Below are 17,284 nucleotides of genomic sequence, written 5' to 3' on the forward strand. Positions count from 1 at the left end.
CATGATCTGAACGTTTGGCCATCAGCTACTAACAACAAAAGAGGAAGAAGCGAAAAAAAATGTGTATGGAGGTCAATAAATGTCTAATTTAGTTAACAGCAAAAAATAATCGCTAATTTCCTACGTGAGGCTTATTTGATCAAATAGAAGTTTCATAATGGTTAGGTAGCATTTCGGCAACTTTGAAAAAAACGACATTATATCAGAGCTGTGCCTGTTGGCGCCTATCTGCCTTCTCATTGGCTAGAATGGTCCTACCTAATCTCGCCTCCTCCCGCCTGCCTTCCATTTTTGAGGACATGTATTTCCATTGTTAGAGCGGTCCCTCGAGTATCTTGTCAATATAATAGATAATGGTCGCACTCCCCTGCTCAGACATTGCATGCATCAACCAATGGTTGGGTGCCACATAATCGACAGTGTCATCGACTGACCGATTGCTTTAACATATAATATGGTTTGCTGATACTTAAAATACCTATCCAGGCCTTGTAAGATCTGTCATGTGTCAGTAATGCAACGCGACCAATCTTTGTAACAACTACCATACCAGTCACGGTGAGCCCTGCCCATTGTGCATGTGCCTCATCCTCCCACCTCTCGTTATCGCACGCTCAGTATTATGCATAAAATCTATGTCAGTAGGGCAGCGCTGAGCGCTCGCCCCGGCACATGCAAAGTGCACATGCATCGTGGCTTTAGTAAAAACATAGCAGGTCAGGTTGAATAAGCACATTAAAACTCCCCTCCGCTCTGGGTACCGGCCAATGAGAACACACCCAATAGTAAAAGGAAGGAGGGAGAGAGTGACAGTTGAGTGAATTAACAGGGGACATATAGTGAGATGAGATGCACCCCTTTAACCAAACATACACAACCGAAGTTGAGAGAGGACACCGGGAGCAAGTCCCATTTATTTCAGTTACCTGAAAACGTTATTGATGTGGGAGTGGTGGATTGGTGTATTATTGGGTGTGTCTATCCTGGCTAAATTCAGTTCATTTTCGGAGATGCTGATGGGGCTGTGTATTCTTGGGATTTCAGAAAATCACTTGTTTGTTCTCGGCTTGTGACACTCAAATCCGCTGAACCAAGCAACTCACTAGTCTAGTAGCCTAGAGTTCTTCAGAGCGCAGAACGGATTCAGGTAGCTTCCGAGAAAATCTCTCCTGCACACCTGAGACAATTAGACATAACTGTTCTGTAGAGCATACAGCTGGACATAACTGTGCTTACAGTATACGACGGAAGTTCAGTCGATTGGCAGATCAATACGATTGTCTTCAACCGCGCGCTCGTTCTATGGGTCAGTTATCCACGCATAACTAGTTCTCGACTCCTGCCTGTCTCCACTTGAGTATTGATCCTGCAGCTATATATCGAAAAGTCAGCATCATTCACCACAGCAAGCAAAAGACACATCAAGAAACATGGACACTCCAGGTGGTTAGTATTATGATTGTGATCATATTTGTTGCATTTTTTTTTTGTAGTTCAATATTGCATTTGGCGTTGGAGTTATACCTGCTTAGTTGAGAATGCTGAAGGTTTTTAAAAATGGTTTTTACATTTTTTGTTATTGTGTTGCATTGGTATGGTTTCTCTTTGCAGTCGTGCGTAATTGTGCGCAAATACGTTCCCATTATGAGGCTTTGCATTAAGTGTCTCCTCATCAGCATATGTTAGAAAGGCAGTCGAGTTAATACGATTGAAAACAATGTTATTAGGCTATAGCACTGCATGTCCAATTCTATATGTTTATCAAATAGCGAGCTGAGAACAAGTCATCTTTATAGCAGGACCGTCATGCTTTTTGTGCATTAACCTCCCATGCATGAACCTGGAAAATGAAATCAACCCTGATTTGATATACATTATGAAAGTTGTAACATCCCAAGAAGTGGGTGTTTTTCTTTTAAGCCTGCAAAGGTGCACTCCGAAAATGTTACAAAGTTTGACGATGATGATACTTGACAGTGATTGAAGTTCACGCAGCTTTGTTGAGCCACTTCCTGTTTTTCCTCATAAAAACAAACTCACGTGGAGCGACCTGTCATTGGTTCCAACGCATTCGATGCCTTTTGCAAGCAGCAGGTAGATTATTTTGTTTTCGTGTGTATCTAAATCAAATTAATCTCTATACCAGTGGTTCCCAAACTGTGGGGCGACCCCTTTTTTTATATACACCTCCGTTCAAAAGTTTGGCTTCACTTAGAAATGTCCTTGTTTTTGAAAGAAAAGCAAAGAAAGTGTCCAATCAAATTGATCAGAAATACATTGTAGACATTGTTCTGGTTGTAAATGACTGTTGTGGCTGGAAACGGCTGATTTAAAAAAAAAAAATGTTTAATGGAATATCTACAGAGGCCCATTATCAGCAAACTCCTTTGTTCTAATGGCACGTTGTGTTAGCTAATCCAAGTTTACCATTTTAAAAGAATAATTGATCATTAGAAAACCCTTTTGCAATTATTGTTAGCACAGCTGAAAACTGTTGTTCTGATTAAAGAAGCAATAAAACTGGCCTTCTTTAGACTAGTTGTGTATCTGGAGCATCAGCATTTGTGTGTTTGTTTACAGGCTCAAAGTGGCTGGAAACAAATAACTTTATTCTGAAAGTCATGTCTATTTTTGTTCTGAGAAATGAAGGCTATTCCATGCAAGAGCTTTCCAAGAAACTGACAATCTCGTACAACGCTGTGTACTACTCCCTTCACAGAACCACGCAAACTGTCTCTAACCAGAATGGAAAGAGGAGTGGGAGGCCCTGGTGCACAACTAAGCAAGAGGACAAGTACATTAGTGTCTAGTTTGAGAAACAGACGTCTCACAAGTCCTCAACTGGCAACTTCATTAAATAGTACCCGCAAAACACCAGTCTCAACATCAACAGTGAAGAGATGACTCCGGCATGCTGTCCTTCTAGGCAGAGTTACAAAGAAAAAGACATATCTCTGTCCAGTTTCTGTGGCCCATCTTAATCTTTTCTTTTTATTGGCCAGTCTGAGATATGGCTTTTTCTTTGCAACTCATTTTAGCCCATAGATTACAACAATTTTTAAATAGAATTTCATTATAGAATTGCACAAAAAGAAGCTTTAAAACTGCTAAAAATTCTTCGCACCACATGACAAAATGTATACAATTGCAGGAACTAAGCTTTAAACTGGCAAAATTGTCTCCACCAACAAGAGGAGTGTGAACAATGTGTCAAGAACAGTGCCTGTGTGCACAGAAATAGACGTGGCGCGGGTGTGCAGGGGGCCATGGGATATTCCCCAATGATGGCAGGGGGGCCTGAGTGAAAAAGTGTGTAAACCCCTGCTCTATACCACCCAGTTGGCATTGAGATAATAAATAGGTAGAAGTGTTGTGATTACTATTGGAGGCAGGAGCAGTGATATTGGTTCATAAGGCAAAGTTTATGGCCATGGGAAGCTCTACAGTTACACATGGAGCATTGGGCGTTGTTTCATTGAGGTTAGCCAAAGTACACCAGGCATCATAATATTTGTTCACCTATTCCACTTCCGGCTGTTGAGTGGTAATTCATTTACTAACTCTGCAGTCACGTTCCAGTACATGGATGGAAACGGCTTGGGCCAAGGCACCCGTTGTGCACTCTGCAAGTGCATCGACATGAGTTTGAATTGAGAATGCAAGGAGTGCATTCAGTGGGAAGGCTCACGCTCCATGTCAGAACTTGTTCTATGGGTTCCATGTCAGTTATCATCTGTAGAGGGCAATTGGGTGCGTCAGAGCTCTGCATACTTTACTATCTTAATAATTTATTGGTAAAAAAATACATTCAATAACGTATTCAGTAACTATTGGCCTTTATATATGTGCCTACATTTGGCTAGGCTAGGGTTAAATTTAGGATTTAGGTTAGGTGAAGGGATAGCTAATATGCTAAGTAGTTGCAAAGTAGCTAATTAGCTAAAATGCTAATGTTGTCTGTGATAAGATTCTAACTTGGTTTGCTAGATGTTTGTGTTATACACCCACCCATCCACCCTGTATTATATAACCATACCACACCCACCCATCCATTATGTCTTATGTAACCATACCAAACATAACATATCATACTAAATGGAGTGTTCCTGATTTACATACAGAATAACACGAAGTGCTCTGAGACCAGGTTGTGCTATGCGGTGCATGGGTCTCCTTGGAGCGAACTCAGAACATCCTCAGCCAACGCTACATCCTGCTCTATTTATTTTTCCTCTTTAATTATGACAGAGACTATATGCCGCGTGGGGTGCTTAGAAATTCTGACTTCTGATGGGAGCTCCATGCAGCGCGAGTCTTCCCACTGAATGCACTCCTCGCATTCTCAATTCATCCTCACGTTGACGCACTTGCAGAGCCGCGTGCGGCGCGTGATTTCCCAGGACCTCCTCCACTGCAGTTCTCTATCTCTCTCAGCTCTGTCTTCTCTCTCTCGGACACTTCTGTTGTGATGCTGCCTGAGGTGATGGAAGGGGGGGGGGGGTTGGTCAGTGGATCAGCCATTTCATGCATTAACTTTGTCTGTAGTCACGTTTTCCCACCTCATGCGCGCTTTATTGTATCCTAAGCAAATACATTAGTCCTGATTCCTATAGCGTATGTCCCTTGCATAAACATCTGTCCCAAACTCGTACATTAAATATACATGCAGGCAATCTCATAATAACTCATTCTATTCAACCCCGTTGAGGCCCTTTGGCCCACTGGGGGCAGGTGAAATTGGACAAGCTGTGAATGCTTCCCTCCTGCTGCAGCATCTGTTTCAGCCACAGAGTGCACATCCAAAGACAATTCACCTTTAACTGAGACCGTGACCTACTTCTCTACTCCTAGCTAGGTTAATGTTATAGACATCAAAACACACTCCTCATGGGTATATGATGATTACTGTAATGTACAGTATTTACTTAGCTCATCATCCTGTTGCATCCTCGTATTACATAGGATGCATTTGCAACTGTACATTTGGATCCTGGCTTTAATAATACATCAACATTAATTCACTGACTCTTATAATCTAACATTTATGTGGCGTAAACATCGTATGGAGCCGAATGTGTGCCACCCTCCATGACCGGTCATTGCACAAAACACTAGCAGCCTTACAGCGTTGTGTGTGTCTTCCTGACCCACAGCACAGCAGAGCGCAAACAAGAGGAAGGATAGAATAGGGGGGAGGAAGATGGGCGGAAGGATTGTTGTGCCTGTAAAGTGCTCAATGCTCACATTTCTCTGCCTGCCTGGCTCTACTCACCTACTCAGGCAGATTAGTGGCTGTAGGGGTTACTGACCTCACGATGGGAAGCTGCTCGCCTCACTCTCCAACCTGCTGCCGATTCCACAATTAACACTAGTGTCTGTCCGCACTGACCTCAATTCTAACTGGCTTGCCAGTGAGAGTATGGCTCTTTTGTCTTCTCTGAGTTACATGGGGCATCCTCTGGAGTTTGCTATGGGCTATGTAGTATAATCCTACTGGGTGAACATCAAAGACAATTCACAAATTCCTATGGCCCCCTATATTTTCTCTCCTGTCATGAGGGCCATAGCATGATGTCCTCTGAATTGGAGTTAATTGACAAAAAAGGCCAGGCCCTATACTTGGCAAAGAGCTCTATGTAATGGTATGGGAGCACCGAACAGTATATGGCAGTATAGTCAAGCTTAGCCTTGGAGAGGCCTGTAAAAGCTGATTATTTATTGACTAGGCTACCATTTATAGCATAGTAGTTCAGTCCTAAAGGGCGCTCACAAACATAAACACAGAAGTAGCTCACATGTGAGTGTTCAAGTGGATATGCAATGTGTTTGGGTGGGTGTGGAGGTTTGGCAAGCCCCGGCTGGGTCTGGAGGCAGTCTGTTTCCAGTCTCAGGTAGTGGCTGGCCAGAACAGGACAGCAGGTCCCTGTCATATGTCTGCTAAGACTTGCTCTAGATCTCTGGCTCTGCAGTGTGTCAATAATAAATCCTGTAGCACGTGCTGGCTGAGGGATTATAAAAACACTCGAGATAAACAAATACTTGGTTCAGCAGCACCACAGGGAAAAACGGAGAAGTCAATAAGAGGAAAGAAATACAAGCCCAGGGCAGATTTACTCATGTTTCTCATACAAATGTAAGACTCCGTGACAGGTGCATAGTATTTGGGAATATACAGTGCCTTCGACAAGTATTCATACCTCTTGACTTTTCCCACATTTTGTTACGTTACAGCCGTATTCTAAAATGTATTAAATGTTTTTTTTCTCTCGGCAATCTATACAAAAATACTCCATAATGACAAAGCGAAAACATGTTTATCAATTTTAGCAAATTTATTACAAATAAAAATCTGATACCTTATTTACATTAGTATTCAGATCATTTGCTATGACACTTGAAATTGAGCTCTCAAGTGCATCCTGTTTCCATTGATCATCCTTGAGATGTTTCTACAACTTGATTGGAGTCCACCTGTGGTAGATTCAATTGATTGGACATGATTTGGAATGGCACACAGCTGTCTATATAAGGTCCCACAGTTGACAGTGCATGTCAGAGCAAAAACCAAGCCTTGAGGTCGAAGGAATTGTCCGCAGAGCTCCGAGACAGGATTGTGTCGAGGATCAGATCTGGGGAAGGGTACCCAAAAATGTCTGCAGCATTGAATGTCCCCATGAACACAGTGGCCTCAATCATTCTTAAATGGAAGAAGTTTGGAACCACCAAGACTCTTCCTAGAGCTCTCCGCCCAGCCAAACGGAGCAATCGGGGGAGAAGGGCCTTGGCCAGGGAGGTGACCAAGAACCCGATGGTCACTCTGACAGAGCTCCAGAGTTCCTCTGTGGAGATGGGATAACCTTCCAGAAGGACAACCATCTCTGCAGCACTCCACCAATCAGACCTGTATGGTAGAGCCAGACGGAAGCCACCCCTCAGTAAAAGGCACATGACAGGCCGCTTGGAGTTTGCCAAAAGGCACCTAAAGACTCTCAAACCATGAGAAACAAGATTCTCTGGACTGATGAAACCAAGATTGAACTCTTTGGCCTGAATCCCAAGCGTCACGTCTGGGAGAACCTGGCAACATCTCTACAGTGAAACATGGTGGTGGCAGCATCATGCTGTGGGGATGTTTTTTCAGCGGCAAGGAAAGGGAGACTAGTCAGGATAAAGGCAACGATTAAAGGGGCAAAGTACAAAGATCCCTGTTGAAAACCTGCTTCAGAGGGCCCAGAACCTCAGACTGGGATGAAGGTTCACCTTCCAAAAAGACAACGACCCTAAGCACACAGCCAAGACAACTCGGGAGTGGCTTCGGGACGCGTCTCTGAATGTCCTTGAGTGGCCCGGACTTGAACCCGATCGATCATCTCTGGAGAGACCTGAAAATAGCTGTGCAGTGACACTCCCCATCCAACCTGACAGAGCTTGAGAGAATCTGCAGAGGAATGGGACAAACTCCCCAAATACAGGTGTGCCAAGCTTGTCGCATCATACACAATAAGACTCAAGGCTGTAATCACTGCCAAAGGTGATTCAGCAAGTACTGCGTAAATGGTCTGAATAGTTATGTAAATGTGATATTTCAGTTATGTTTTATAAATTTGCTTTGCCATTATGGGGCCTGAGAGGGTATCGTTCCACCCACTTGGGAGCCATGCCCACCCACTGAGGAGCCAGACCCAGCCAATCAGAATGAGTTTTTCCTCACAAAAGTGCTTTATTACAGACAGAAACTCTTCAGCATCCCCACAGACAATCCCACAGGTATTTGGTATTTTATTAGAATCCCCATTAGCTGTTGCAAAAGCAGCAGCTACTCTTCCTGGGGTCCACACAAAACATAATACAGAACATTAATAGACAAGAACAGCTCAAGGACAGAACTACATTTTTTTAAAGGCACACGTAGTCTACATATCAATGCATACACACAAGATAGATCCAATAGGGGAGAGGCGTTGCTTTATCTGTTTTTTGAAGTAGCCGGATGTGGAGGTCCTGAGCTGGCATGGTTACATGTGGTCTAAGCTTGTGAGGCCGGTTGGATGTACTGACAAATTCTTTAAAGTGACATTGGAGGCGGCTTATGGTAGAGAAATGAACATTAAATTCTCTAGCAACAGCTCTGTTGGACATTGTTGTAAATGTGTTGTTGATTGTTGTAAATGTCTACACGATACTGCAAAAAGGAGGGAGCGGAAGCACCGAATAGCCCGCGCGGCCGTGCCTCGGAGATGCAAGAGATGCAAAAAATATTTTTTAGAGAGGATGCGAAGGCAGACGAACAGAGGATAACTTTAAAAAATCATGAAAAACAGAAAAAGAGCAACGTTGATTTATTTACTGTAATTTATATTGACTGCCTATATAAATACTGAAGTTGTTTGCGTGAAGCAAAAAAAATGTCTAGCTAGGTTTCCATTCAATTGGCGACAGATTGTCAAATGAATATTCATTTCTGGTAGGAAACACATTTCCTACCAGAAATGTGTTTCCATATCATTTAAATTCCCATGTACCGAATTTAAAAAAAGCAAGTTAAATGGGTTTTCATCGCAATTTTACTGATGGTTTTCTCTCATTTTTTAAAAATATTGTTATATATCACACGTTTGGCCTACATCGGGGATCATCAACTAGATTCAGCCAATTTTTTTTTTCTTGAGCGGATGGTCGGGGGGCCGGAACATAATAAAAAATAAATTTTAGATTGCAAATTGATCGAAAGAAGCCAAAACAGACATAATATTTGACTAAAACAATAATTTCATCCCTTGCTTACATTTGTATACGATCACATACAGTGCAGTCAGAAAGGATTCGCACCCCTTGACTTATTCCACATTGTGTTACAGATTAAATGTACTTTTTTTTCTCATTCATCTACACACAATACCCCATCATGTTAAAGTAGAAACATGTGTTTTTAGAAATTTTTGCAAAAATATATAAGTATTTACACCCCGAGGCAATGCTTTGTAAAAGCACATTTGGCAGAGATTAGTCTTTATGGGTAAATCTCTAAGAGCTTTCCACACCTGGATTGTGCAGTATTTGCCCATTATTATTTTCAAAATTCTTAAAGCTCTGTCAAATTGGTTGTTGAGCAATGATCAATGACCATTTTCAGGTCTTGCCATAGATTTTCAAGCAGATTTAAGTCAAAACTGTAATTTGGCCACTTAGAAATAGAAACTTACAAACTGCTTTGTCATTTTTTGAAGTACGACTTTAGTGCCTTGATACAAACATGATGCATGTTTTTGAATATTTGCATTCTGTATAGGCTTCCTTCTCTTCACTCTGTCATTTAGGTTAGTATTGTGGAGTAACTACGCTGTTTTTGGTCCATCCTCAGTTTTTTCCTATCACAGCCATTAAAACTCTAACTGTTTTAAAGTCATCATTGGCCTCATGGTGAAATCCCTGTGCAGTTTCCGTCCTCTCCGGCAACTGAGTTAGGACACCATCTTTGTAGTGACTGGGTGTATTGATACACCATCCAAAGTTGAATTAATAACTTCACCGTGCTCAAAGGAAGATTCAATGTCTGCTTTTTTTAAACTATTTTGACCCATCTACCAATAGATTGTGAGGTGAGTACAGAGATGAGGCAGTCATTCAAAAACATGTTGAACACTATTATCCATTTTAAATTCAGGCTGTAACAAAACATTTTTGTGTTAAAAGTCAAAGGGTTGTGAATACTTTCTACATCTCTTTATTATGCATGGGAAAATATTTCCAAAACAAAAATCACTTGGAGTGGATTTCCTGGTGTTTTTACAGTCTTTTATGTACAACAATGAATTAAAAAATTTAAGCACAATTTTATTTTTCTCAGAACTTGGGGACCAAATGGCCCGCGGGTTGGCATTTGGGGAACCTTGGCCTACATGATGAGATTATTGTGGACAAAAGAGCAACATTTTATTTTTACATGGCGGCAGGGTAGCCCTAGTGGTTAGAGCGTTGGACTAGTAACCGAAAGGTTGCAAGTTCAAATCCCCGAGCTGACAAGGTACAAATCTGTCGTTCTGCCCCCGAACAGGCAGTTAACCCACTGTTCCTAGGCCGTCATTGAAAATAAGAATTTGTTCTTAACTGACTTGCCTAGTAAAATAAAGGTAAAAAAATAAATTAAAATGGTAGCCAAGCATTGATGATTATGTCACCAGAATAAGACCCTTGCTATTTATTGGAAAGGACCATCAAGCTCATCAACTTTCACCACCCTGTGAAGTACATCGGAACTTATTTAATCTTTAGCCTCAACCTCTGGGAGCCTAATAAACTTGTATGCTTTCCCAACGAGTCATAGTGGAAGGACCACACAACATGTAATCGTGTGACTCCAAGTTTACTTCCATATTGTGGTTATTATATCTATATTTGCGCATAAAATTATTTCCACCGCTATTTCTCATTTATTTTACAGACACAAAAAGATCCCCTTGTCAAACAAATCATCTGTTGGCATTTATGAAATTGTACCAACACTTCCTGTTTCCATCACTGCTGTTGTGAAAAACGTTTTTTATGACTTTACGCGCATAAAACTGTGGATGGAAACGTGGTTAGTGTGAGTTTGGTTAAGACAGAATCCGCACTCACTCTGTTACTGTGCTTCCAACCATTTTTGCCACCTTTTCTCTCCCTGGATGCACAATTATACCTATTAGTCCTACAGAGAGCTGTCTTTTGCCACCATCTACCACAAATGGTAGCGGCATAACCTCAACTTTTAAAGGAAGAACCACGGTATGCTTTTGCATGCCTTTAAACGTTGCATTCTGCACCACTTCCTGAACTCTGTGACCTTTTTTTAGAGTAAACTTCTTTTCAGCTATCTGACTAACCCCACTACCTCGGTCTCTGTTTTTTCAACAGGAGGTGTTATTCTGTATGCGCGTTCCTCCGGCAGCCCCAGCCCTGGCAGCCCGTCCAGTGGGTACCAGACCCAGTCCCCCTCCTCCACCCTCTCCCAGCCCTCCTCCCCAGAGGAGATCACCTTCACAGAACTCGGGTCCCTGAAGGGCCAGAGAGGGGGAGGATGTACACCTCCATCATCCTCCAAGCTGGTGTTCCACTTCCCAGAAGTCTACAATGTGGCTACATCAACGTCCACCCACCAGCACTCGTACCAACACCCCATCGCTGGGAAAAGGCCTAGTGGATTCACAGGACCTTTCACCAGTGAGTAGCATTCCTTCCGGCCTTCTTTTGTCATCCCTCCTTACTCTTTCTAGCCTAAACCAAAACATCCACCCCTATCCAATACTCATCTCATCCCACAATCCTTTTCTGTAATGTACACTACACAACGTCTTTTGTTGCTTGTGACGTAGGTCGGTAGTCACCTTCAGTTATGATCACATTTCTGACTGGCTGTACCTCTGTCTCTCTCTCTCTATATATATATATATATCTACAGAGACTGGCGGTATGGTGCTCCTGTGTACAGTGTGTGGAGACATTGCATCTGGGTTCCACTACGGAGTGCACGCCTGTGAGGGTTGCAAGGTAAGAAGACCATGATGACTAAATGCATACAGTAAGTGCCCCTGAAATGGCTCCCAAGTTCCTATATAGCACATTTCTTTTGACCATTTCAGTTGCACTCCTGTGTATAATAAGGTGGTGGGTCACATTCACGTTCACCATTTCAAACTAACCAGGATGCTAACTAACTGTACATCTGCTTGAATATCCTGTCTAGGGCTTCTTCCGTCGCAGCATTCAGCAAAACATCAACTACAAGATGTGTGTGAAGAACGAGAACTGCCTCATTATGAGAATGAACCGCAACCGCTGCCAACACTGTCGCTTCAAGAAATGCCTCTCCGTGGGCATGTCCAGAGATGGTAAGAGTTGGAGTGAAATCTTACTGAGAGTGCAGGCTCAGACAATCGTTAGAGGCCATACAATGCGAGTTTCTCAGCACTGCACCAGCCTTATCTTTCGCCTGAGACATTGCACTGACCTACTGTTGAAGGGCACACGTTGGAAAATAACCTATATACACACAGCCTCTTGCAATTTCATAAGTTTCAAAGTCAGGCTTTCTTCCTCTTGTTCAGATTCCTCCCCTCTCCATGTTCCTCCCCTCCGTGTTCCCTGAGCTCTCCCTCTATCCCGCTCTTCTCTCCTCTCCGACAGTGATTTATGAGAACGGGAGCCTTGAAGTCCCTGAAGCTCCTGAAGCTATCTGTCATACAGGAAACTGCAGCAAACACAGGAATTATTTTGGGGAATTGGAACAGGGGCAACTTGATTACCTTGTATACTGTTTACCCTTATAACATCTTTAACAATTAATGAGGGAAACGGCAAACAATTAAGCTTGAGATGCAGAACAAAACAGCCCGTCCTTGTCATACAATTAATCAGCCGTATGCAAAGCTAATCTCACCTACTTTACTTTTAGCCTTGATAGCTAAGTATTGATAAATTGCCCCATCATAACGGATCACGAAAATAGTGTGGGATGGTTTCCGTTGACCTAAAAAAGTACAGCAAGCATTTTACCTATAGCATGCTGGTACATGGTGACCTAGTTGGGATAGTTTGCCTGCCTTCAGTGTCTTCTCAGTGTGTCTTCAACCCTCCTGTGTTCTCTCTCGTGCTTAATCCATTGCCTAATCTACCAAGTGAACCAAGTGTGATTTCTGCATGCAGTCGACAGTTTGGGCGCTCAAATGGTGGGGTACGAGAAACGAGGCCAGTGAAGATGTTTTGATGGAAGGAAAAACGCTCATATTGACCCTGTTAAAGGCACGATCTCGAAAGTGTCAAGAACCACAACCTAGAAACCTCATTCCTTCGACTGCAGCTGTTGTGAAAACAGAAAAACCTCTCAGTCAACTGCCTGCAGTCCACATGACAGGAGACGTCCTGATTTCTCAGGAGCCTGGGATTGGTGGGTCTTGGGATTACCATATAGACAAGGCAAATATTGAAGTCCCTTTCCCTCCCCGAAACCAGTTCATCTTCTTAAAGACACAGCCAACACTTTCATCCACAACGCAGTGCATTAAAGCCCATTCTCACAACTGTAATGACCAGCTGAAGTCGAGAGACTATCCATGTACGCGTAACAAAGTGGATTGATGCGAATGACTATAGCAGAATTCCATAGATCTTCTGTAACAGAATGTCACTGTTATAGCCCCTTTTTTTTAGCATGATCTAGATCCTATGCTCTTTAGGGACAGTGCATTGCACACTGCAGAGAGAGGCCCACGAGATCATGTAATGGTGCCAGAGATGTGTTAACACAGATGTTCACAGTCATACATTTCACTGAAGCAGAACCGCAAAAATTTTCTCCCGATGTCATAGCTTAGTGCAGTATCTTGTTTTGATCTCAAACACTTTAAGTTAGTTTGTTTCTATGAATTATAGAACATTTACATCTTGCCTCATGCATTGTGCTGGCTTGGTTGAAGAACTCTCGGCAGCATGACCGCCATTTGAAGCTTCTCTCTTATGTCACATTCCACTTTGGTGTTTCACTCACTACATTCTCTCTGCAAGCTCCTATTTTCAACACTACTCTTCACTCTCACCTTACTTCTCTGCAACCTCTTTCCTCCCCCTTGCGTGCTAGCCCACCTCTATTTCTCTCCCTCCGTCGCAGTAGCAGTGACATCACGTTCACGATGAGCCACTGCCCTACTTACAAAGTAGAGAGGGAGGGAAGGAGAGGAGAGAGAGAGAGATGGAGGTCTATAAATATCATTTTCAGCTGATGGATATTGTTGGCGAGGGGGATGGAGAGTACGAGGGATGGGACCCACAAAAGACTGCTTACACGTTCATGCATGAAATACACAAGATGCAATTAATGCATTTTTGTTACGAAGCGGAATGTATGAACATTCTCTGTTTGTTTCTGTGTAGACTGGACCTTAAGACTTAATATCTATAAGAGAACTATGGCCAGACGTTGACCAGTCCCCTCTGTTTGTGTCTTCATCAGCTGTGCGTTTTGGCCGTATCCCTAAGAGGGAGAAGCAGAGGCTTCTGGATGAGATGCAAAGCTACATGAACAGCCTGAATGAGTCTGCCACCATGGACATAGAGTCCTCCCCCGTCTCCGAAGCCCCTCCCAGCCCAGCAGAGGTTCCTTCTAAAGAGGCCATCAGAGCCATCTCGCGGGCCTATCAGGACATCTCTTCCAGCAGCCAAGACAGGGCAGCCAAGAGTGAACTCGACATCACCAACTTACCAACAACATCTCTGTTCAAGAGCAACACATCTCAGGAGACCAGCTACACCAATGGCTCCTCCCACCTCGGCTCTGACTCCACCCAGGGGTACCAGTCCTGTCCTGCAGGCCTTGCCCCTCACTGCCCAGACACCAATGACAACCACCATACGTTCCCCTCTGTGGACAAAAGTTGCTATAGTTGCCCCGCTACTTTGTCCAATCATGACCACGGAGAGTCTAATGTGGGCACAACTCAACGCGGCAGCTCGGCCAATCACAACAGTATCTCCATGAAGGAAGAGACCAAAGAGCCGCAAACTCAGACATCCTGTCCATGGAAATTAGCTGCTGGAACCAAAGTGCTGGTGGGTAAACCAAGAGTCGTTAGAAAGTTGTTATGAAGCTTTAAATATGTGACTTTTAAAAATAAATACAAATAAAATTAAAAAACAGTATAGTATAGATTTGAATCTAACTTTCTCTCTCTATCCCTCAGGCCTGTCCTCTCAATGCGTGTCCTGTATCTGCGGCCAGTCGTTCTGGACAACAGATATGGGAGTCTTTCTCCCAGTGTTTCACCCCGGCAGTGAGGGAAGTGGTGGAGTTTGCTAAGGGTATCCCTGGCTTCCAGGAGCTCAGCCAGCACGACCAGGTCATGCTGCTCAAATCAGGCACCTTCCAGGTAATAACTGCTTGTTTTTTAAAAGTAGTCTAGTAAAGTAGTCTTTTTGTCCAGGACTAGGCTTTACATGTACTCAGGAAACTGGCCCTAAATCTGATTATTTCAGCTGTGAAAATAGAAATACGAAAAGGACAAAACGCCTTAATTCTCTCTCCCAATAAATGTAATCCCGATCCATATCGACTAACCTTCCACTGGGTCTTCTGTCTCGGTCAGGTGTTGATGGTGAGGTTTTGTACAATGTTTAACCCTGAGGAGCGGACGGTGACCTTCCTGAATGGCCAGACGTACCCTCTGTCCACCCTGCGGGCGCTGGGGATGGGGGCGCTGCTCGACGCCATCTTTGACTTCAGTGAGAAGCTGGGAACTCTGAGGCTGGAGCCTGATGAGATGGCTCTGTTCATGGCCGTGGTGCTGGTCTCTGCAGGTGAGGGGGGGAAATTGCCATTGAATTTATCACTAAAGCAGTGTCAATATGAACAACATGGCATTAGGAAGTCATAGAAGAGATGTAGATCTTAAATGGTATGATAAGAAAATGTGACCGAGTAAGCATGAAGAGCTTAATATGAGCATACCGATAAACCGACAAAAGTTGTGCAGACATCCATAGATAGATAGCTACTGTGTCTCTCAAACAAGCTCTCGCCCTCTCTTCTTGTCTCCTTAGACCTTTCTGGCATCGTTGATATGGGGGCAGTAGAACAGCTCCAGGAGGGGTTAATCCGTGCCCTGCAATCCCTCATCCACTGCCGTCGTCCCGACGAGAGCGCCTCCATCTTCCCCAAGCTGCTCTTGCACTTGCCCGACCTGCGCACCCTCAACAACCTGCACTCCGACAAGCTGCTGGCCTTCCGGATTGACTCGTGAACAGCCCTGAACACACACACACACACACACACACACATAGCAATTCAGAACTCGCCGACCACCACCACTCTCTCAGGGCAAGACTTCCCAGGAGATTGAGGAACACTGACTTGGGCAATCAATCAACAACAACACAACAACACAACAACAAATGTTCACGATGCATGTTTGAAAAAGGACAATAATTAATATATTGATCTCCATCATGTTTTCACACACACACACACACACACACACACACACACACACACACACACACACACACACACACACACACACACACACACACACACACACACACACACACATTTGGGCAAAGATAGTCTTTTAGAACGTACATCAGTGTATTAGGCTTAACGTTACCCTTTTGGACAGGTGTGTATTGGCAGTTTACCCGTTGTTTTCCAGTCTTTAAGAGACCAAAAGCCAAAAGTTCACTTACTTGTTTAACTTATTCCTAATCTCCTGACCATTGCCAAACCACAGTTGAGAGAGAATAAGAGAGGAAGATGTTTATGGAAAATGATAAGTTTAGGGACCATTATTGGTGACTGAATGTGTGGGTGTTTAGTGTTTGTATAAGAGAAAGGGACCCTGTATATAATAATACATACAATTTACACTTAAGATCATATGACTCCCATTTCACTTATAAACACATCTGGGGTTTAAATATACAATTAAGACTCGAATATATTCAACAGAGAAATTGCATATAGAAATGTGATATTCTGTATATTGGCAAATCAAATTGTATTTGTCACATTCACATGTTTAGCAGATGTTATTGCGGGTGTAGAGAAATGTTTGTTTCTAGCTCCAACAGTGCAGTAGTATCTAACCATTTACAACAATACACACACAACCTACAATTAAAAGAATGGAATTAAGGAATATATAAATATTAGGATGATCAATGTCAGAGTGGTATAGACTAAATACAGTAGAATAGAATACAGTATATACATATTTAATTTAACCTTTATTTAACTAGGCAAGTCAGAACAAATTCTTATTTTCAATGACTGCCTAGGAACAGTGGGGTAACTGCCTGTTCAGGGGCAGAAAGACAGATTTGTACCTTGTCAGCTCAGGGATTTATATATATGTATATATATGCCATTTAGCAGACGCTTTTATCCAAAGCGACTTACAGTCATGTGTGCATACATTCTACGTATGGGTGGTCCCGGGGATCGAACCCACTAACCTGGCGTTACAAGCGCCATGCTCTACCAACTGAGCTACAGAAGGACCACCAACTTGCAACCTTTCGATTACTAGTCCAACACTAACCACTAGGCTACCCTGCCGCCCCATATGAGATGAGTAAAGCTCAAATATGTACACTACCGTTCAAAAGTTTGTGGTCCCATAGAAATGTATTTTTTTTGTTGTCCATAACAATAACATCAAATTGATCAGAAATACAGTGTAGACATTGTTAATGTTGTAAATGACTACTGTAGCTGGAAACGGCTTATTTTTTAAATGGACTCAAATGATGTCAATTAGCC

At 43.0% G+C, this 17,284-nt stretch overlaps 1 protein-coding gene across 1 annotated transcript; it reads left to right on the forward strand.

Annotated features, from left to right (window-relative positions):
• The first annotated feature begins 794 nt into the window (after positions 1-794).
• Positions 795-16,624, forward strand: LOC124046079 (nuclear receptor subfamily 1 group D member 1-like). The gene is made up of 8 exons (XM_046366066.1): positions 795-1,446; positions 10,894-11,199; positions 11,438-11,526; positions 11,723-11,867; positions 13,985-14,580; positions 14,712-14,897; positions 15,114-15,324; positions 15,568-16,624. Exons 1-8 carry the CDS (start codon positions 1,431-1,433, stop codon positions 15,765-15,767), a joined length of 1,749 nt encoding a protein of 582 aa, XP_046222022.1. The 5' UTR covers positions 795-1,430; the 3' UTR covers positions 15,768-16,624.
• The last annotated feature ends 660 nt before the right edge of the window (positions 16,625-17,284 follow it).

Source organism: Oncorhynchus gorbuscha, linkage group LG10 (genome assembly GCF_021184085.1).
Source record: "Oncorhynchus gorbuscha isolate QuinsamMale2020 ecotype Even-year linkage group LG10, OgorEven_v1.0, whole genome shotgun sequence".
In the NCBI taxonomy this organism is placed as follows: domain Eukaryota; kingdom Metazoa; phylum Chordata; class Actinopteri; order Salmoniformes; family Salmonidae; genus Oncorhynchus; species Oncorhynchus gorbuscha.

Bases quoted from the DNA above. Each gene is read 5' to 3' on its own strand.
- LOC124046079 (XM_046366066.1), top strand. The intron at 14,581-14,711 runs GTGGGTAAACCA...TCTATCCCTCAG, and splicing joins CTGCTGGAACCAAAGTGCTG to GCCTGTCCTCTCAATGCGTG. The intron at 14,898-15,113 runs GTAATAACTGCT...TGTCTCGGTCAG, and splicing joins TCAAATCAGGCACCTTCCAG to GTGTTGATGGTGAGGTTTTG.